Here is a 22,519-nt window from a genome sequence, read left to right on the forward strand (position 1 = left end):
TGCTTAAGCACTCTTATAATAAATAAATAAAACAAACAAAATACTAAAAGAGAATAAAATTTCATTCTATTTTAAGTGCAGTTCTGTTGCTCAAATTTCTGTTCGTACGCTGAGCTGAGCAGAGCAAGAGTGACGTCAATATAGAACGCAATGTATCGATAGTTTTGTTGTCATGTGCATTAGTAAGCGATATATCGATGTTTGCTTGGCGCGACGAAATCAGTATTCAAATTATAAATAGTTACATAGTTTTGCGATAAGCTTTATTATAGATTAAGAAAAGTCTAATTAAATTGAATAACTAATAAAAATATGTATATAAATTATTCAATTTAACTAATTAAAGAAAACATTTTACCATTTATCTTTTGTATAAGAAATAAAGTATATTTTGCTATATTGATTGCCATCCCACCACGCCTTCAATTCAATTCAATTGGTTTCTTCTCTTAGCTTGCGAGTATGTGTGGAATTACAGCAATCCAAGCCAGATAGAAGAAACTCGCCCAGCCACAGATCAAAAATTAGATAACCACTCTTGTCTTTGATAGGCTTTATTATGAAGTTAGAAAAGAAAACTATTGATAATTGCATAAATAATAAAGTATACATGATTTATTCGACTTAACTTAGGTATGCATTTATAAAATTAGCTAATACGAGTACAGGGCGAGTCTACTTAACTAATTTAACAGAACATTTTCAAGCACAAAAAACAAAAAAATTTCTCTACCATATTTCTTTTGTACAAATTTCTTCTGTGCAGTCGATGAACATACAAACGGACATCAATTAAACTATATACATTTATTTAGATTTTATATTATGAATGAAATGTAAAATAATATATGCGGGCCAAACAGCAACAACAAAAATTGCTATCTCGCCACGCCTAAAAATACAAAGTTGCTTAAGAAGTCTAAAGTAAATATTACTTGTTCTGGCTACAAAGTCATTGTTCATTATATGATTTTGTTAATGGATATATGTGTGTGTATATATATATATAGAAACTTTACAGCTTTCCTAAAACTAGTGTCTTCCATTATGTGTTCTTTTCTCTAAGTGTACTTGCAGACAATCAAGTATAAATTATGCTTATCAGAATCTCAATTGTGCAGTTAGAAACTACTTTAGCTTGTGCGGATGTGGTGGGTTATCTTCTTCTTTTTTTGTCATATCGAAGAGAGTTTTCGTCATTTCGATTACTTCTCGTTCTTGAGGGGAACACCCTCCTCTTGAGCCACATCACTGATCTTCTTGCGCTCGGGTGGATTATTCCACGACTGCAGCTCGCCAGTGCCAATGATGACAAAAACAACAGCTGCCGAGATATAGGTGCCCGCCAGGATCCAGAAGACAATTTGCCATTGATGGAACGAGGGCTAATCGAAAATAGAAACAATATAAGTATTGTTGCTCTAAAGGTGATTGGAATGGTTTACTCACATCCTCGAAGGTCAATGCACCAACCATCCACGTGGACAGGAATCCTCCGAAGGATGACAGAGAATTGGCCATGCCGAAAATGGTGCCGCTAAAGTTGGGCGCAATATCCAAGCCATTGCCCAAATATCCAGCAGTAACTGCTCCATGTGCAAAGAGTGCCAGTGTGAAGATCGCCACAGACCAGGTAGCATCCATGCCCAGAAATACCTGAGCTATCATCAGCAATCCGGGAGTAACAAGTGCTGCAAGCAAGAATTCATTTATTAATTATTTATTTAATATAATTATGCGAAGCTTAACTTTTCTACATTGCATTTTCAAATGATAAACCTACCGAATGTGGTGAAGATCTTGCGAGTTGCCGTTGTGCTCAATGTGCCCTTATGTCGCAGATGATCGGCCAGATAGGAGGAGGCGACGGCCATCACATACTTGCCCAGATAAGGCAGCGATGAGAACAAACCATTCTGCAAAGTAAATACAAAATCTACTTTAAATAACCATTCACAATAATTAAGGATACAACTTGAAACGCACCTTCTTGATGTCGAAATGCAATATCTTGGACATGAATGTGGGCAGTTGATTGATCACCGTGAAGAAACCAAAGACGGAAAGGCCGTGTGTGATGATGATGGCCCAAACGGCAGGGGAGCAGAGCAGTTCACCCCAGGGCACATAACTGGGTCGCTTCTTCGAGGTGGATGTGCCAATGGCCTCCTCAATCTCACGCCTCTCCTCGGCCGTAATGCGAGGATGCGTCGCTGGGGTCTCGTAGACAAAGGTGAACCAGCACAAGGACCACAGCAAACCAATCGCTCCCGTCAGATAGAAGACACTCGCCCAGCCACAAACCGAGATTAGATAACCAGAAACGGGCATCGTTATCGCAGCACCCAAGGAAGAGGCTACAATTTATGAATATGCAAAAAGAAAATGGAGTTAAAAAATATGTTAAAACATCAAAAATAAATGGAATGAAATGCTTCAAAGTTGCGAAAATTAATTCAAATTGCATCGCAGATAATTCGATGATTTAAATAGCTTTTGATTAAGTCTTAAGATACGATAAAATAAAAATTTAAATAAAATGTGTAGCCGATTTCTAAAAGCAATGATTTTTTAAGTATGGAAATAATTACAATTCATGGAATAAAACTACTTTTAAAATGATACTGATTCAACCTTTTCTATATGTTATATTATATGAAACATTGCAAGTCCATTTACTAAAGCAGTTTTTTACAATAAGAATTGTTGAGTACTCACCCATCATGTTGGACATAAATTTGGAACGGTCCATTGGCGGTATCCAGACAGCTGCCACAGGATGTATGGCTGGCCAGGATGCGCCCAGCATGAATCCGAGTGCGACACGGACAATGATCAACATCACGTAGCTCATATGGGCTGCCAGGGGTGTTATCAATGTTAACAAACTGGCCCACAACATGGAATGTCCGAAGACGCGACGACCGCCAATCAATTCAGCGAGACGACCGCCTGGCAGCTCTGTAAGGACATAGCCCCAGAAGAAGCAGCCCAGCACAAAGTTGGTCTGGTATGTGTCCCAGGGAAAGCGTTCCTCAAGCACATCCACACCATCCACCGAGGTGATGTTGCTCAAGATGCCATTGGAGTTGCTCGATATGGAATTATTCCCAGCCAGTTCTAGACTGCTGTTCACCTTTAGAGTACTGTTGGCAACTGTATTTGTCACATTTGGCATAACCATGTCCACAATGGCAATGGTTAAGTTTACTGCAGGAGAGATGGCAATATTAGATGAGTAAAGTTGGTTGAAGATGTTCCCATATTTCAGGCACTTACCTCGCAGCGCATAGTTCAACATAAAGCCGAGCATTGTCAGCAGATTCAATACTTGACGACATGATAGGAAGTCTGTAAATAAAGCAAAGAAGTTGCTAGATTAGTTAAATAATATATATTTAAAGAACTAGACAAAGTTTCGAAATAATAATCCATTTATATATATTAATTATTTATAAGAACGCTTTGCTTTCTGCATTGAATTTGTGACCTTCTTTTGATGTGCAGGAAAACCATATTTTAATATGAATATTTACGGAATGAATACAAATTGTGCAAAAGACTTTCCAGAAATGTGATCTATTGACCGCCAAGACTATTCATAATTGTGTTTTTTGATTGTTATCAAAAGTAGACAACGAATGATTAGTTTTAATAGGTTTCTTGAATGGCTCGTGTGGAATATTTCTAGAGGGCAAAAGGAAACGGCTGATAAGAAACCGCTCTTGGATCAGAAGTTCCAATCACGCGTCGAACCAACTCGAACCGGATTAATATATATATACACATATATACAAGATGTATAAGTTTTGAACGAGGAATTGAGAAACATCTACCAACATCTACCTGGGAACGAACGAGTGCTGTAAATATGACTGATGTAATAATTTGTTTTTATTACATGAGGCGCGATAAGCGCATTTATTAACTTAATTAACGATACGATAAAACTCATTAACAAGCAAAACTAACTGTCAATTTTTGACCCAAATACCATAAATGTATGTTTATCAACGACAATAAACATAAAATTGTACATCAAAGTTATCCAGTTACAAGCGATGATTCAACGCTGATTTTATTGCTATTAATTATCATTGTTTGCATCAATTTGGTCATTAAACGTTTAAGTTTATTTCTTCTTAAAAACTTGGTTGTTGTCTTCGTTAGTTATTAGCTAATAAAGTGCAAAAGTGCATTGTGTTTGTAATAAACAAGATATGAATACCCTTACTATGTGGGAAAGGAAGGCTGTATCACTCAGAAAAACAAAATGTATTCTTAAGTCTAATTAATTACAGTCTCATGTCGACAATAACAACAACAATATATACTGCCCAATAAAAGGGTACACTGCAATAATAAAAAAAAAACTGCACTCAATCGGGATGATGGCATTGAACCCCTTTAAATTTGCGACAGTTGCGCGTGTGCATAAATTGTAAAAATTGTTTCTGTTGTTGCTGCTATATTAATAGGAGCCGGCAGCAAAAGCCAGTTTTAGCCGCAATCAAGCAAACCAAAGTGGTGCCGAGAAAGCGGCTTGCAAAATAAAAATAATAATAATAATAATAAAAAATATAATGGTTTAACAATCGCGTCGTTATCAATGGGAAGTACGAAGTACGATTACCCTCCTGTTCCCCACAAAGCCAGGCCAGACAGGTGTGGGGCTTATCAGAGTGCTCGTCTGGCGACAGTCTGGAGGGGCTTTATTTAATGCTAATCATATGCAAACGCATTCAGGTACGCTTGTAGCTCAAAGACACAAAACCAAAAATAAAACAACCATTTCCACTTGACATTCAAATCAGTTAACCCCAACAACAACAACAACAACAACAAGAAAAACTAAAACAACCAATCTTAATCCCAACAGTGAATGTCTTGACTGTCTAGCGGCTTTTTGTAGTTTCTAGAATTTAACAAAAAAAAAAAAGAAGGAAAACCAGAAAAACGTGCAACGAAATACTTAAACAAAACAAAAAAAAAGAAATCATAATAAAATAATGTCATGTGCTAATGATCATAAGCATTTTTTAGACGAATCATAGTGCTGATCCCCGACGACCTTCACAATCAGTTTTTTGACTTTGGAGCAATATAATTTTTGGGAAATTTTCAATATGTTTTTGACTTGGGCTTTAATTGAAAGTCCATGCATCATTTTTTGCATTTTTTTTTTTTTTGGGAGGGGCTGAACGTCATGGAAAACTTTGGATGAATGGCACGACAAATATAAATTATAGTATTCGCAACGTCTACTTTATAAGTATTAATCATGACACTCTTAAATCAATGCTAAGTGAACGTGTTGTCTCAAAATTGTTGGTTGACAGACGGCTGATAAGAGCACGATTCAACGGCCAATGTTTATTTATAGCAGCTTGACGAGAATTGGGAATTGAGAATTGCTATAAATATTATTTGAAATTGCATTTTTATTACAAGTCTATATAGATTATACCGGAAATGACAGACTGAAGTGATGTAATGCAATGACAGCAGAGCTAAACTGCAAAAATAAGCAAAAAATATATGAAACAAAAGTGAGAAATAAAAATGATTGAAATTTAGCTGTATTATTAGTTAATAATAATATTTATTGCATCTTTTTATACCTTGCCAAGAAATAAGTTAAGTTAAGTTGTTATTTTAAGATATTTACAATGAAAGTATTTTTTTATTTTTTCAAAATTACGTTAAAAAAAAAAATTGTCCTCTGTTGAACTCTGTAACACTGACAGCTGTACTGACAGCCTTGACTCATCCACAGAAATTTTAATGCTTTCCAAGAATTCTCAATGTGGTTTGCCTCTGAGCAAGTTTATTTTTGATTAATTGTGTGAAACGAGATCCACACCGGTCAGAAGTAAACTCTTTCTGATATGCTTTTGCAAAATAATTGAAGAATTCTGTGTTTTTACAATGAAAAGAGTGAAACAAATTGAAGTTATGGAATAAAAGCCATTGTAATAATAATGAAAATAATCTTTAAAGCTTTATTAACTTAGTCAAAGGCAGTCGGCAATTAAACGCTGAATAAAATTTTGTTTTATTTTTGGTTTGCAAATAAAGCGAGGATCTGCACTTTAGCATTTATTAGCTTTCGCTTTTAAGCCTGACTGAATATTGAAACAATTGAATTTGCTTACTTAAGCAGCTAAAGAGATAAACAAGTTTTAAATCTTAGCCGAAAAGTATTCGAGCATAAAACGATCATAAAAAAACGGATGCTTAAAAATAGCCACGAAAGTGAAGCTCATTAAGAAACGGACGCAACAAAAATGCTCGAAGGCAATAACAAGTTGAAGAAATGCAAACAATGTTTTTGGGGCAAGCGTGATACTAAAATTAAATGCTAATTTTAGCTGCAGCAGCAGCAACATGAGCCCAAAATATATTTATGCGCATGCAATATTCAATATTTGATCTCAGCTTTGAGTCATTCAACAGAGAGCTCGTTGAGGTGATAAATAATTTATTTACATATATATATATGTGAATATACATATATATAAAAAAATAAAAACACTTGCCAATCTTTTTGCACTTGTTTGACCGAGGTAAAAGTTTGTCATAATTATAATATACAACGGATTGAGCAAAGACGCATTTCCGGCTTTATATAATAAATGATAATTTGACGTACTTGAAAAATTGTGCATATTTTATTATATTCCATTGAACATTTTGATATTTTTACAATTTTGCCATCTATGTGGAGGAACAGTGAGCACGAGCTCATAAACCCATTGATGCATAGATGCTCCTCTATAAAAATTTTTGAACTTTGAAGAAATATTTTCTATTTTTGTATGCGCGTTTACTGACCTTCAAATTGGCAAAGAGATGGATCTATATATATATATATATATATATATATATATATATATGGAGATGGATTAGGTATTATATAGCCTCGACCGACAGTGGGACGCCGCTTGTTTAACTGTTTCTATTATTTATTATTTTCATTTTAAGTGTATATAAAAACGTGTGGCAATTATCCAAAGAACCATGTGATCTGTTATTTTCCAAATGGGAAATTTGTCCCCCAACCCAATATATCGACGTCATACGCGTTTCTATTATTTTGTCAACTTGCCAATATATTTTGATATATATATATATATACATTTATATATGTTGTTGTTGTTGCTATGTTTATAGCAGGCGCTCCCAAGTCACGAGCTCACTTTTCCAGGTATATATACCAATCTGGTATATATGTATATATATATTCATTCATTCAGTTACAGTTTTGTTTGCTAAATAAGTCGTTTTGTATTGGGGCTTGTTTGCACACTCGACAATTTCTTACTGCCGCAGTTTATCAGTGTCTGTCCGAGTGTCTGTCTGACAATCTGACAACAATTGGCATTGTTGACTCGACATTGTTGTTGCCTTCTAAATACAATTAATAGCTCGATTCTGTCAGTGTTGAACTTAACTCGTGGATACATTTCCGTTGCTAACTGATTTCCAATGCACAATTTTACGGAACTGGCCTTGTTTACAAAATTATTTATCGCCATTTATTGTTTATCCCATCTATAGACACATATAGTTTTTCATCATAATATAATAACTGGTTGTGTTAAAAAGTTTCATGCATTTAATTTACTTCAATGCAGTTCTCGGACAATTGTTGCACAAAAGTTTTTAAATTCATTTCATACAATAACTCAATTTGTATTTATCCATGGAATGCGGATTGTGGGCTTAATTGTCTGATTGTATTTTTATTTATTTTACATATATATATTTTATGCAGATACTAGACTTAATTGCAATTGTTCGGGGAATGAAAGAACCACGTATTTTGTTTGCCTTTAACATTGTCCTACTTTCGTTCCTGCCGGGGAAAATTCCATGACGTCCATGGAAAATTTCTTACAGATTGGATTCTCAAGTGTTGCACTTGTTGCGCTTTGGTGCAAAGTGCAGAAGGGAAAATTTGTCGATGACTACAAATCACATCTGATTTATGGCCCTTATATATATATATATATATATATATATATATGCAGCTGATAAGACAAAGTCAGCTGTTAATAATATTTATTTAACTTTTCGGGTTTTTTTTTATAAATATTATTCTGATCTCAACTAAGCAACTTTAATTGCTATTCTAATCGGCTCGTTAAAAGATAATTTTCGATTTGTATCTCACAGATACAGATACAGCTCGAGACGTGTGCCGATTTTATTGCCCTGTCATTTATTTGCGCTTATTATACAAATTGTCTCGGAATAGGGGGCTCGTCCCATAAACAGCTAAACTCAAAGATTACAGCGCCTGCCTGCCTGCCTGGCAAATATAATAAGTAAACAAACAGACAATTTAATGCCGACTATTTATAAATAGAATTTGCGATTACAAACTGGAATGGAAACGAATTCGATGATTTCATATTTTTCCACTCCTGAATAAAATATATTTATTATAAAATATACTTATATAAGCTCATTAAAGAATAGAAATTATGATTTATGATTTTTTTTTTGGGAATTTTATAGTCCTACTCATAGTAACAAGTACAAAAATATTGAATGAAACACGTGATAAAGATAGAGAGGAAGGAGATGGATTGACCTTCAGATACCCTGTAGACGTTGCTAAAATAAATTGATGAGTTTTTTTGTTGTTTATTTTGTGTACTTAAACAGATGAAACATTAAAAATGTGCAGTCAACTTGGAGTAGCTTTCTCAGCTGTATAATATTAGATGATGTTCAAATTACAGTGTGAATGATCTGAGCTAAGGCCAATCTGGGGCATGCTAGAAAAATCTATTTCAAATAATTTCTATAAGCAGAATTCGTTAATGTGGCTGGCTTATCGGACAAGTCAGACTTGTGTCCGCCGGAGCAGGGACAGTGATAGAGACATCTATAGAGACATTCGAATCAGAATCGTTTCAAAGTCGGCATTGGCTATTTGCATGCGCAGCACTTTTTTCTATTTTGTCTCGTTTTAATTTTCATTCACTTGATTTGATTAAATTAAACGATCAGTGACCAGTGACATTCTTGAACTTTGAGTAGCATTAGTTTTTTACTTTTTGTTATTGGGTTAAAAGTGTGCCATGGAGCGGAACAAGCTAACAATTTGTGTGTAGAGTAGTCTTGTGGTAAATACTGACTGGTTTTCGTTATCGATTTGCGTTGTAATTATGTGGTTGTAACAAAAAAAATTGAAAATAATAACAGATTAATTAAATCGACACAATAACGTGTTCAATTTCCAAGAAATCCCATTTAAAAAAAATTATTTTTAATTTTCTGCGACGTGCTTGCAACATGCATGCAACCAAAACTCGAATGAAATTAATTGATGCGTATTAAAAAAAAAATGATAAAGAAATAAACAGACAGAAAATAGCTCCACTAAATTTCATACTGAACAATGCCAATTTTAAGTGGCAATTGTGTAGCTGATAATACACATAAAAACACAGAACTTCGCCTGGCTTTTATAATTGAATTGATAATAACGCTGTAAATGTGATATGAAGTTGATATTACTCATAGGCTTAGCACAATTTGATTCATCAGCGGATAGCCACAAATTATGCAGTGTACGTTTCAAGCACTTGTTTCAAATGTGGTTTCCCAACAGCGGCGACTGTTGCTAAGATGGGAGACCTTATCAGGGCTCGATTGGATTGACATGTGTTTGTTGAACAAACATGTAATGCTGCTCTCGTTCGACGGGGAGATACCCTGAACCCACGTCTCTGTCTATTATAAGTATATACAGTATGTAAATAAGAAATGATTATGCTTGCTGCTGGGTAATTTGATAACATGAAAATACAATTTTCTTCCGTGTTTCTAAAACAATCTTGATAACTTTCTTACAGATATTTTAACAGATCAAGAATATATCAAGAATATATATACTTTATGTGATCGTACCTGCTTTCTTCTGTGTGTTACATACTCTTGCACTATTGCCCCTTCTACAAATGTTCTATGGAATCAGGTTATAAAATCGTGGCATTTTATTATAAATAATTTGTTACGCAGATGCACAAACGCTATAGAAATATAGATTATTATTTAAAAAGTCTCTCTGATTATCTTTGTGACCCGCTGGTGAATGATTTTGCAATTCATGAGTGAGCTTGTGATATATAACACTTATTTATATTACTAATACGTGTATTTAATTTATTTTCTAGACATGCGCTGTCTTTTATTTCCACATATTAAATAACATGAATCGCAGCTCACCTTCGCCAATGCAGTTTTTTTTTTTGTAATGCACATTAACATTTATTTATAGATATTGTATTTAATTATTTTTATTTTTATTTTTGTTACCTTCGGGGCAGTTAGTCAAGTGCATGGACAGGGAATAATCAAGTGCTTATTTTGCACTACGTGGACAATTTTGATGTGATTGATTGGCGTGGGTGTAAAATGCAATGCGAATAGCAATAAACAATGAACTGCATTGCAAAAAGTTATTGTCAGGTTTTTTTTTTTCTTTTTTCTAGAGAGTGCAAAAAATTAACATAATTAAATTGCGTTTTGCATTGAACTGAAGGACATTTGCCGTATATGTGTCACCAACTCGTGTGACTTAAGTCGTGCCATTCCCCTTCCCCCTTCCCTCTTCACTCTTCTCACCATCCGTCCTTGATTATTTGAGCTTGTGCTAATTGACAGCTTTTGTTACTATTTGGTTAGCACATCCGGTCAATCGAATAGGAAAGAGATATATATCTCTAACTATCATATCATGTGCACTCGTGCAGCCTCACGAGTTTGTCTGCAATATCTGTCTGTGTGTCTGTCAGTGTCTGTGGTCAAAAGTGCTAAATAGCTAAAATACTGAAATGTGCAACGCTGATTTGGCAATTAGTGTTTTTCTTTTTATTTATTTTCAAATTCATTCTATCGCGCAGTTCTGCGTCATACGTCTACAGCAATAATAATAACAAACAATGACTCTAATTGCAAAGCTATACCGTGGAGCAAAAAGTCAACAAAAAAACTAGGCAAGTGTAAAAGAAAAAAGTTTTGGATTATAACATTTTTGGAGCATTTCTTAAAATTGCATTTAACTTTTGAGGTTTTAAAAATAAAGTGTTTTAAGTGAGAATAAACTTTATTTCTAATAAATTTAAAATTCAATTTTCTACAAGACAAATATGTTAGTTGAACCCACTGTAATTGGTCGGCTACAATGTAAGACTTGGGTCCCTGAACAAGCCCAACCACAAAACAGTTGGTGGATGTAAATTGAGTTGACTTTGTCAAGCGACGTGCTCAACTGGCGTGACTGTGATAATTTGTTTGCATAGTGTATGGTATTTATGAGTAATCCTCCAGAATGTCACTGCAATGGCGTCAGAAGAGCCAACTGGACACTTCGAAACGTTATTGTCTCCGTTATGACAACAACACCCGAGCTAATGAATGAAATTTGGTGACGTCATAGCTAATATTGAATAATTGCCCGGGACTGACGCCCAGCTAATGATTTAAAGCTTTAGTACAAATATTATAAATTGGATATTTTTTTTGATAAACCTTAAAATACTACAAAACTGCTTTAATTTGAACTCCTTTGCACTGCTTGAATTGTTATTCTTTGCACTGCTTGAATTGCACTCCTTACAAATTTGAATTGAAGATGTAATAAATGCCGATTTATTCACTTATTTAATTGCTTGTGAATAAACAAAACATTTAAAATTCATTAAAATTTTAGCAAAAAAGCTGCAACAATTTTGTTTGCAAATTGATTACAGCTTACACACTCGAATACCCTTTGAATTCTTCGGTTCATTCATGTGCAACCTTCGAATTGAATTGTAACGTCAATTAAACTTGTCCCATTGACACCATTCGAAAACTGTCAACAGCATATGCCGCTATAAACGATATCGAGGGCCGGTCAACCCAATCAATTTCATTATAACTGAATTTCCAGTGCGTGTATTATTTGTAGTCTCAATTGAACAACGGGAACAATTAAAGTAGACACACACACATACAACAACACAAAAAAAAGGGGCTCGTCTTATATAGGGGTTGGCCTCTTCGACTCGTACAGTTGTCGCATATTTAAATAGAATATCTGCTGTTGTTGTTTTGTTAATTTACTTACTTCGTACTCTTTGTAGGCCCCGCTTCTCTGTGTTCGACATATCGCCGTTTTTCAACTAGAAATGAAAAGAAATATATATATCAGATATATCATGTGATATGCAATTGCGTGATATGTAAATAAGCCAATAATTACAGTTACTTATAATGAAAACCATATCTTATCTTATCAGATCGTCTCGTGCATTCGAGCTGCGACCGAAACGTGCGCACTTTTCATGAGTGATACCATATTTAAATTAACCTGATAACAATAGCGAGAAAAGACCAAAAAATAAAGGAAAAAAAAGAAAGGCTGCGCTACACATGACTCAGACCCGAAAAAGGAAGTTCGAAGATAAGTAAGCACATGATAGTTTGGACCCATTCATGGTTGAATATATTAAGATATGAATGAACTCCAAACAATCGCAGTTTTTGGTCTATAGTCCAAGACACTCAGCTGCTTATCGTCAATGATTTGTCTTTTCCGCCTCTTTAAACACTGCCGCCAAATATCCAATTCAAGTTTTATTCTTTTCTTCATCCCATATGTACTATATATATACATTTGTTATCTGTTCAAGTGGGCATGTGAAATAAAAATAAAGTGTCGCTTCATATCAAAGCCAAAGAAAACTATTCCTGGCGCCAGAGATAACTATAACTGATCAGAATGATAATGCTGTCAGTCGAACCAGCGATAAAATGTTGTAAAGTAAAAAATTACAATAATATTACAAAGCTGAAGTTGCTGAGTAATTGTCAGGTATTCTTTCAAAAATAAATATTTTGGAATTATATTATATATATATTTCTATTTTTCTACTAACGCTTTTTTCGCTGAGTGCAGTATGTTAATTTGTAAACTGCAACACATGTTCAGCCTCAGACTGCATAATAATCAGTGTCAAGTTCTAGGCAACCTAGCAACCAAAGCGCACCCAACAGTAAACATATGTACTATTTTACTATCAACAACGACAGTGAATGGGCCATTATAAAGACCACGAGAGCACCACACATTAAGTAAATTTGAATACTGTGCAAATATTTGGCAAACAGACTAAGCTCAAATTGCCAATGTGTGGGGGTGATTCATAAAATATACATATATATATATATATATATATAATATGTATAACTTATATATATATATATGATATGTATGTCTAAGCACTGTAAGCATTGTAACTGTCCTTGTTTAGGATGATTAGACCTCTGCGTGTTGCCATGTTATTAGCCGTATTGCCGGCCAATATATATTTATAATTAAATTTGTTTGACTGTGTGCCTTGGCCATTGGCTATATACGACATATGTTTGTATATACACGATATATGTGCGTCTATTTACCAAATATACATTCACACGCCAATTTATCTAAGCGTACGTCATTTGCTGGCTAAGCAGACAAAACGCGCCTTCGTCTCTTTATAAATATGCATTTATCAATATGTATCTGGAGATAGGCGAAAGTATCACAAAATTTTCTTGCCTTTGTTTTAGTATAGATGACGCATTATAAAACTAAATAATTAATCACAGAAGTTTACTTAATAACAAATGCTTCATTGAGCCCGAATTGCACTTTAACTAAAAATTTAATTTTATTAAATTTATGCTAAGTTTTTGCAAACTTAATCTTATCTCAACTGCTGAAATATTTAATTTAAGCACTACGCAGCTATTAAATATTTCATATTAAATTTATATACATATATATAGAACTAATCAATTAAATTATAAGCTTCTAACGGTTCAAGATTATTATCTTAATCTCTTTAAAAAAAAAATGCATTTATAATTGAAAATATTTTATCTAAGCACTTATAAAAATAAACTCAACCATTTTGTGTTTCATTTCTTTTACTGACTCAGTACTAACGGAAACTTTTTTTTATTTTTTAATTGAAAATAAATGAAATGTAAGAAATTTACATGAGACAAATTCCATTTTTAACAAACAGCCGTAAAAAAATGAGGCTAGGCAGGTTAATTATTTATTTCTAAGAATTTAGAAGTTTTCAAACCAAAATCAAGCAAAACGACCATTAATTTCCTGGAAAACTTGAGATTTTGTGTGAACAACTTATTTGAAACTCACCTTGAACTTGAGGTTGTCTAAAATGAAAATACAGCAAAAGATGAAATTAGCTCAAAACACGCTGATTAGCAATTTGTAAAGTGTTTAACATCAATTACGACGACAAAAATGCACGCGATTTGATTGTGATTGTTTTGAAACAAGAATTTACAGATATATTTCACTGTCACATATATATCTAAATATTATGTACAACTTATGTATTAAAAACACCAAAACACACACACACACAGAGGGAGAGAGAGAGAGAGTGAAAGAGACCCACGCGTTTGTATTACACTAATTAAATGTACATAACAGTGATTTTGCGTATGTTGTTGTCGTTTTTCTTTTCTTTTATCTTTGCGTTTCTTTAGCTTAGTCTTTGTTTTTAATTATTTATTTTTGGAAAATTTCTGAGGCAGCTGTGGTTGTCGGCGTTGAAAGAAGCACTTTTCGAGAGCAGCGCATGCGTTGTACAAAATTGTATTCAGCTAATTTCTCGAACTCAACCCAAAACAATTTTCGAGTTGCGCCTGTGGCTCTTTGCCTTCTGTCTTTTGCTTGTCTGCCTGGTGCCGTTTTATTTTTGCCTGAATCTTTGGCAGCTGCTTGATGACACTCCGATTGTTGGAACTGAACTGAAAATGTTGCCTGCACGACAGCCGCTTTTTCTTTGCTCACGAGCATGCGACGTTGCCAGCGCCAGCGACGCTGACGTCGACGCCGGCGCTGACGGCAGCGTTGACAGCATTGGCGCTCGGTTCAATGGGGCCGTTTTTACAATGGATCGTGTGTGTAGGTATTAGTGTTGACGACGATGTCTCTGCCGATGCTGTTGTTGTTTTTGCTGTTGCTGCTGCTGCTGCTGCTGCTGCTCTCATCGTCGTCGTGGGATGCAGAATTCAAATTTGTTGTGCTGTTTGTTTTATTTTTGTACTGTACCTTTTTCTGTTGCTCCGATTGTGCAGGGGGTGAGGGAGAGAGAGAGAAAGTGTGTGAGAGAGAGAGAGAGGGAGAGATGTGTGCTGTAAAGTTCGATCAACAGATCTGATAATGACATTTAATAATTTTCTAATTTTCAATCAAAAATATTTAATTCAATTCAATTAATTAGCATCAATTTATTATATATATAATATTAATGAATAATTAGGAGTTCAGGACTTGCAACATGCTTTGTGTCTAAATATGCTATCATCTATTTTTGGATGAGCAAAAATTAGCAAATGCCTAATAAACATAAATATATTAACAGATATAGGTGCGATTGCTATTAATTTGTATTTTTATTAGTATCTTTTGTACAGTTTTTATTTGTGTTTTTTCTTGAATGGGTTTTTTTGTTGTCCTAACTTAATATATTTTATATTCTAAGCAAAATGTTAACAAATAATGCTTTGATATTAAACTTAAACATAAAATTCCTATAACTGTGAAGTTTTCGTAGTAATTTTCTTTTTAAACAGGGTATTTCATAGTCGCACTGCTTGCCCCTGCCTATTTTGTTGATTTGTATTTCTAAACTTTCGGATAGAGCACGTGTAGAGCGATATTCATTTGATTTTTAGCATCAATTATCCAGATACGATCGATAATACTAAAATGGTATCCAATTAAAATGTTTTTCTTTTTGTTTTTTTGTTATAACTTCCGCATTATCTAGTGGGGGAAATCAAATGAAAATCATAGACTAGATATATGCGTATATGTATATTATGAATATATGCATACATATAAATGTATATATATATGTATATGTATGGGTGTGTGTGTAGGCTATATTGAGAAACGTGTCCAACGCTCCACCACTGGGACGGATAACCGTCGTGATGCGCTCATCGAAAATCGGGGCAAACTTCTCGGGAAATTTGTGTTGCAGGCAGCGAAAGACGGTGCCGGTGAGATAGTAACGGGATGGCCAACGGCACTCGCATGGTGGTATACACTCGGCACACAAATTCTCGCTGGCCATCCACTTGCTGTTCATTTGTGTCACACTCTGTTGCAGGTAGCTGAGGCGCCACGGCAGACTCTTATCGCGTTCGGTCCAATTGCACTCGCACGGCGGTATGCACATGTGGCATATTTGATCCTCCATACTCGGTACTTCATCACTCACCATCAGGCTCAAGGGTTCGGCGGGACAACGGTACATATTGTGACGTGGCACAAATGCAATTAGCTCCTTGTACTTGCGATCTAGCTCACGATGCAGCCACACATCCAGCATATCCCAGTGATCCAAGTTCAGTTCACGTTCGCGTATCAACTGCATACGTCTATAGAGATCGGAGCGACGCACTGCATCATAGTTGACACCGGACTGAGTGTGCCACAGCAAATATAGCTCGTTCGGCTTCTCATCCGGCAAGGACATGTTGCGCGAGAAACGCGTCAACTCAAAGTGGAAAAGCATTCGAATGCCGTACGTGATGTGCTTGATGTGCTCAAAGTCCGTGATATTCATCGCCGACAGCGCATCGGCATCGAGCAGCAGCAATTTCTTGCCCCAGATCATATTCACCCGAAAGGTGTTCTGTGGGTTTTGTGGTTGCAATTATAACAAGTAACTGGTAATAAATATAACTACATTTATAAAAAAAAATATACTTAAGTGACCTATTATATAAATTTTAGGATGGGCCCATTTTTTTCCCAAGTAATTAAACAGAGTTCTCAAAATAGTGGATCAGTTATCTGCCTAATATTGCATTGATATTTCTGTTAATTGAAATAGAAATTCCAATAAAATAGCCCCTATATGATGTGGCAAACTTACCATGTACTGCGGATAGCCGTAGCGGCAAATCCAACGCCTTATGTCCATGTCAGTCCACTCATAGATACTCGGCAGGGGCAGCTTGTCGACAACGTTGCAACACTGCTCGACGAGGGATGCGGGCGAGACCCGAAACTGAATTGGCCACGCATTGTGATCGAATTTCAGGGGACCTTCGAGCACGGCATTTTTTCGAAATTTAACTGGCGGATAATCAGTGGACTTTTTCTTAATGACCGTCTTCGTCACCCGAAACTTGGTGTCCGCAATCCCATACAGATAGGGCATTATCTTTCTATATATAAATCTGTATAAAGTACATGTATTTGTGAATAATGTAATGTGTATTAACTCAAAAACTCGAAATTTCGTTATGCTATCTAACTGAGTGCTAGAACGTAGCAATCTGCAATAAATTGTGTTTGTTACTTATGGATTTACTAGAATTTCAAGATGGGTGTCAAACAGTTGAGAATATCATATTATGTTTCATATTAACCCTGTTAGTTTGTAACAGAATGTTGACCTATTTTGTAGTAGTATTTAACAAACGCAAAATATTTAAACAGAGATGCGAAAAGTTAACATTTCAAACAAAGTTAGCAATTTCTAAAAAATTTTATAATTGCATAGAATAATTATTATTTAATATGGTATAGTATTTCAAATACTTTTTTGATAACAATTTATCTTTTAATTAACATCTTAGATAATGATATTGAGAAATCTTATAAATATTTAATATTTTTTAATCTAAATTTAATTTTCAGATTTTATTTTTAATATTATTTAATCTATTTACTAGCTTTTGAATTTGTTTTTATTTGACATTAAATAAATAGATACAGGGTATTCCAAACAAGCCTTAGCGCCATCGTCTCAAGTCTTCCTACTTATTGGCTACTATGCTTTGTGCGCAGTTTCGTAAACAACAGTTAAAAAATACTGTTTGAAACTAGCAAAACTCTGAATGCAGCTGGCACAACATTATATATATATGTAATATATAGCTAGGCTTAGCCAAAGCCGGGTCGAATTCCCGGGCTAAGCCAAAGCCATTCACGTAAGAACTGTGACACTTTGTCAAAAAAATATGAGAAGAAAAATTCTAACATCTGCCCATCTGCACCACTGTCAATTAATGGATTGTGGCTGTACCGAAAATGTGAGTTATTGCCCAGGTAGAATCCATCAATTAGTTCGTTTTGGCCATTTGGCTGTGTTAACGGTCTTGTCTATATGTATTTATGTATGTGCGTATCTGTCAAAACATGGTCAAGGGCATCGCCTTTTTGTTTTTATTTTTATTTTTATTTTGAATTCGTGTTTGTTTTTAGCTGTTTACGGTCTCTGATCGCTTGGGGCAACTGACTTGCCGTGAGTCATCAGAAAATAAAATAAAAAACTCATAACAATTTAAAAACTCACGTGACGCTCATTTTGCGGGTTATTTTTTTCAAAACACGTTTGGAATTTACATAAATGTTTTTTTTTTTTTTTGTTAATTCCGTTTTGTCTTTATCAACCACTTGAGTTAAGCAAATGTGTTCTGTCTGCTCATTAACATGTGACTGTAAATTATTCGCGTGAAGCATTGAAAAACACACACACACACACACACACACACCTTGCCCAATAACTGAAACTAGAATATTGTAAATATATTTGAAGAGTCTGTTTTGTTAATTAAGAATTGCCATTGGGAAACTAAGCAATTAATTTGCCCAAGCAACAATTACGTACTGTACTTCGAGAATGCATAAGTTGTATATTATATGTATATCATTTATCAGTCAGGCGACTTGTAAATTACATGGATCATGCTAACAGCAGACGTTCGTCTGTCTGGCAGACGAATCCATAATTAACAGCCCCAGCAATCGCAGTTCCACTCCAGTTCCAGTTGCAGTTGCAGTCCCACTTCCAGTTCCAGTCTGTCGACCCAAGCGATTAACAATGATGGCACCTCGAATTGTTGAACTCAGCTTAGCTGAAGAATTCGTTTGCTAAACTGTAAAGCTTCATTGTAATGTAATTTTTTTAAAGTTTTTTGGAATATAATAATAATAAATAATAATATAAGTAACAGAACCAAACTAATATAAGAATTCTTCTCATAGGAAACCACACTCTGGAAATTGGGCATTTTTGCTCAAAAAATCAATCCTAAAACTTACAAAGCCACAAGCATAAATTTTAGAAATTTATTATTTTTTTATTTTATGTAACAAAATTTACTAAAATTTAGGAAAGCTAGTTGAACTTGCATTAGATAATAATAAATACTTATATATATTTTGTGTTCATCCCAACGACTGTCTACTGTACTTAACTAGAATGCCGCAACAAAAATACATTTCACTTTCGTTTAAAAAAGAGGAGCTTGTAAACGTTTTTTTTTTAAACGCTGTAATAGAGGTGTGTACAAAGGGGGCGTGGGTAGGGGGACGGCAATAACTATAGACAACAGCAACATAGTAACAGCAACAACAACAACATCAATAACAACAACAACAACAAAACAACGATGAAAAATGAAAATGATATGTCCATGTAAGGGCAGCAAGCGAGGCAACGCGACGCGTCAGCAGCAACAATAAATTAAGATTCTATTTTTGTAGCTAACTTGAATTACAACAACAACTGCTGCGACTGCTGCTGCTGTTGCTGGTCAACTGTTGGCCAACTTGGCCATGCAACAAGTTAGACCTAAAATAGAAGCCACGAGGAATCTCGAACTGAATCTCTGTACACACACACACACACACACACATACATATGGATATGCAAGGCAACATGAAAATTAAAAATGCAAATAAATTGTTAACGTATAAAGCGCAAATTCCAATGCACAAGTGTGTGTGTGTGTGTCTGTGTTTGCTCAACGGTCAACAGCAACAGCGACAGCGACGCAGACAGCGACAGCGACAACGACGGCGTCAGCCACTTGAGGAGGCCACTTCGGTCACGATTTCACATTGTTTGACCAGCAGCATAAAGCTGACTGCGCAGCCAGCTGAGCAGCATCGTCATGCGACGAGCCTCCTTCGCTGTTTGCTTTGCTGCTGCTCCCAAGTGGCCATCACATGCATGCGCATGTGTGCGTGTGTATGTGTGCGCGCATGTGAGTGGAGTTTTGATTGTTTCTTGTTGTTGTTCAGCTTTGAGCAGCGAAGCTTTCGCGACATTGAGTTATAAGAGCAGAGCAAATGATGAAGCTGCGAGCAGCTTTGAGTGCTTCTGCGTGAGTGTGAAACTTCGTTAATGTCATCTCTCTTTTAGTAGTTACATTGAGTCAGTTTCAAGGCAAAATGTGTGTGAGAGAGAATGAAGAGCAGCAATGAGTGAAGCTTCAGCTTTGAGTGTTGTATCTAAGTGAGTGCAAAACTTTTTGAATGCCATGTTTTTATAGTAGTTACCCATTGAGTCAGAGTGAGATGGAGTCGCAACTGCTTTGATTATGATGCCAAGAAATTTAATTGATGGCAGCAAATGCAATGCTGGCTGTAATTCTTTAAGGCCATGTCTTTGAAGCTGTCCTTATGCATTTTTTTTATGATTATTTGCGCTTTGCTTGTTACTGGCAATTAAAGCACATATGCAAAATGGAATAGGGAAAATGAATGGAATTTGCAGCAAAAATTCCAATAAAAACTTTATAAATTGGAACATCCTTCTGCTTTGCTATGCGCATTACTCATCCAAGGCTGTCTGTCCAACGACATTGTTATTTGTATTTAAAAATTTGGTTTGCTTTGTTTTTTTGTTTTCTACAATTTGTTTTTCTATGATTAATCGCTTGTTTGTTGTTATTGAAATGGCTTTTTATAGACGCAACAAAATGGAATTGTAATTTATTATTATTGTCAGTAATTGTTAAGTGTTATTTTTAATAAGCTCACTTTGCCATCAATTATTACCTAAACATATTAAAATGATTGTGAAATATATGCCGCTATTATTATTTTTTGCTCCAGTGCAATTGACACAATTACATTTTATTGCCACATCACTTTTAGAATTTGTAAATATATATTCACCTTTTTATATTCAAATATCATTATTTGCTCATGTATGTATATAGCAGCTATATGTGCTGCTGGCTGACTGTCTATTTTCAGCTGATATATATATATATATATGTTTGTATGTATCAAAAACGCACGAGTTCTCAGTTTGTGTGTTTTTTTCTCGTCGTATTTCATTTTATTTTGCTATTTGATTTTATTTGTCGTCGTTTCTTTGCGTCACGAGAAACGCGTAGAAATATAGCCGGGCCCCCTAATGCTATGTGTGTCTATATATACATATATATGTATATATAAATATACAGAGATATAGAGATGTTTATACATACATGTATATGTGGGATCGTCTCAAAATTCCAATGGAAGCGGCTATTTTATTTTGTTGACTGTTGCCAACACATCAAAAATAATAGAATGCAAGAAGGAAAGTAAGATAAAATAAAGATCATATAAAGTATTTGGAGTCTTTTTTATTTAAGAAGGAATCTTACGAAATGTGTTATGATAAGGAAACGAATCCTAAGTACACAAATATTTTACATAAAAATTTGATATAATTCATAGAAAAAAACTATATTTAAACCTACTATTCATATTATATGATTTATAATATTTCAGAGTATTTAATTAATATTTCATCATTACTAGGGATTTTATAAGCTTCCCTCATAAATAATAATGCAATCTAGAAAACCCTGTCAATCAAGTATGAATAACATTCGAATGTGAGCTGATTAGAAAATTACGTATCAGATGAGAATTTCGCATTGTGAGAGAAAATAGCAAAACTGCCTCGTGCAAAATGCCACTTGTGATCATTTGTTGATTTTCTTCTATAATATAGCATGGAATCTGTATTTATTTGTGATGACTGCTGACGCACCCATCGGACTATTTACTAAAGTCCAGCCCATGAACTAGTTGCTGACGTCGTTTCAAAAACAGACAACAAGAGTTTGTGTAAAGAGTCAGAGAGCTCGACTTGCAGATACCCTGTAACACCAAACAAATTGAATGGCAAGCGCATTTGGAGACAATAAATGTTGGACTGTTTTGCGTTGAAATATCCCTCGAAATCTCTATAAATATTTCGTATTTTCTTAATTTAAATTAAATATTGAACTTTGTTAGTTGCCGTTATATAAATAAAGAAACTACTTTGATAAGGCATTAAATCAGCTGTGTGGCAAGCTGCAACCAGATGCGGATGCTTTTTGCTGATGCCTGTTGCTAATGCCTTTTGCTGATGCCTGTTGCTGATGCCTGATATTGATCGTGATCCAATCGAGTGCAGTTCGAATGCGCGCATGCAAATTATTTAATCAATTGAAGAAAAAAAAACAGCGCTGAGAAATCTCTCAATTGATAGTCAAATGCTCAGCTCAAATGAGTTCAATTGTCGAGTTATCTGCAGACAGTCTCAATGAAGGGGGCGTGGCTCAATCCGGACAAAGGCGTAGCGCGTGCGGCAATTTTAATACCTTTTTCCAAAGGGTATTCAAATTCTGTGTTGAGCTC

At 34.9% G+C, this 22,519-nt stretch overlaps 2 protein-coding genes across 2 annotated transcripts; both read right to left on the bottom strand.

Moving 5' to 3' along the window:
* Positions 1–536: 536 nt before the first annotated feature.
* On the bottom strand, positions 537–14,946 carry LOC6562716 (sialin). The gene is made up of 8 exons (XM_001988447.3): positions 14,213–14,946; positions 12,128–12,182; positions 3,280–3,351; positions 2,719–3,210; positions 1,987–2,357; positions 1,784–1,916; positions 1,450–1,691; positions 537–1,385 (listed from the first exon to the last, which is right to left on the bottom strand). Exons 2-8 carry the CDS (start codon positions 12,165–12,167, stop codon positions 1,206–1,208), a joined length of 1,530 nt encoding a protein of 509 aa, XP_001988483.1. The 5' UTR covers positions 12,168–12,182; positions 14,213–14,946; the 3' UTR covers positions 537–1,205.
* Positions 14,947–15,955: 1,009 nt separating this feature from the next.
* LOC6561531 lies at positions 15,956–17,304 on the bottom strand. The gene is given in 3 exon segments (XM_001988446.3): positions 15,956–16,001; positions 16,003–16,730; positions 16,974–17,304. Coding segments are annotated over 3 exon segments (1,047 nt in total). The 5' UTR covers positions 17,262–17,304; the 3' UTR covers positions 15,956–15,970.
* Positions 17,305–22,519: the final 5,215 nt, after the last annotated feature.

This window comes from Drosophila grimshawi, unplaced genomic scaffold (assembly GCF_018153295.1).
Source record: "Drosophila grimshawi isolate 15287-2541.00 unplaced genomic scaffold, ASM1815329v1 contig_1377, whole genome shotgun sequence".
NCBI classification, from domain to species: domain Eukaryota; kingdom Metazoa; phylum Arthropoda; class Insecta; order Diptera; family Drosophilidae; genus Drosophila; species Drosophila grimshawi.

Bases quoted from the DNA above. Each gene is read 5' to 3' on its own strand.
- LOC6562716 (XM_001988447.3), bottom strand. From the start codon at position 12,167: ATGTCGAACACAGAGAAGCGGGGCCTACAAAGAGTACGAA. The intron at 1,917-1,986 runs GTGCGTTTCAAG...TTTACTTTGCAG, and splicing joins TGCATTTCGACATCAAGAAG to AATGGTTTGTTCTCATCGCT. The intron at 1,692-1,783 runs GTAGGTTTATCA...TCTTGCTTGCAG, and splicing joins CAAGATCTTCACCACATTCG to CACTTGTTACTCCCGGATTG.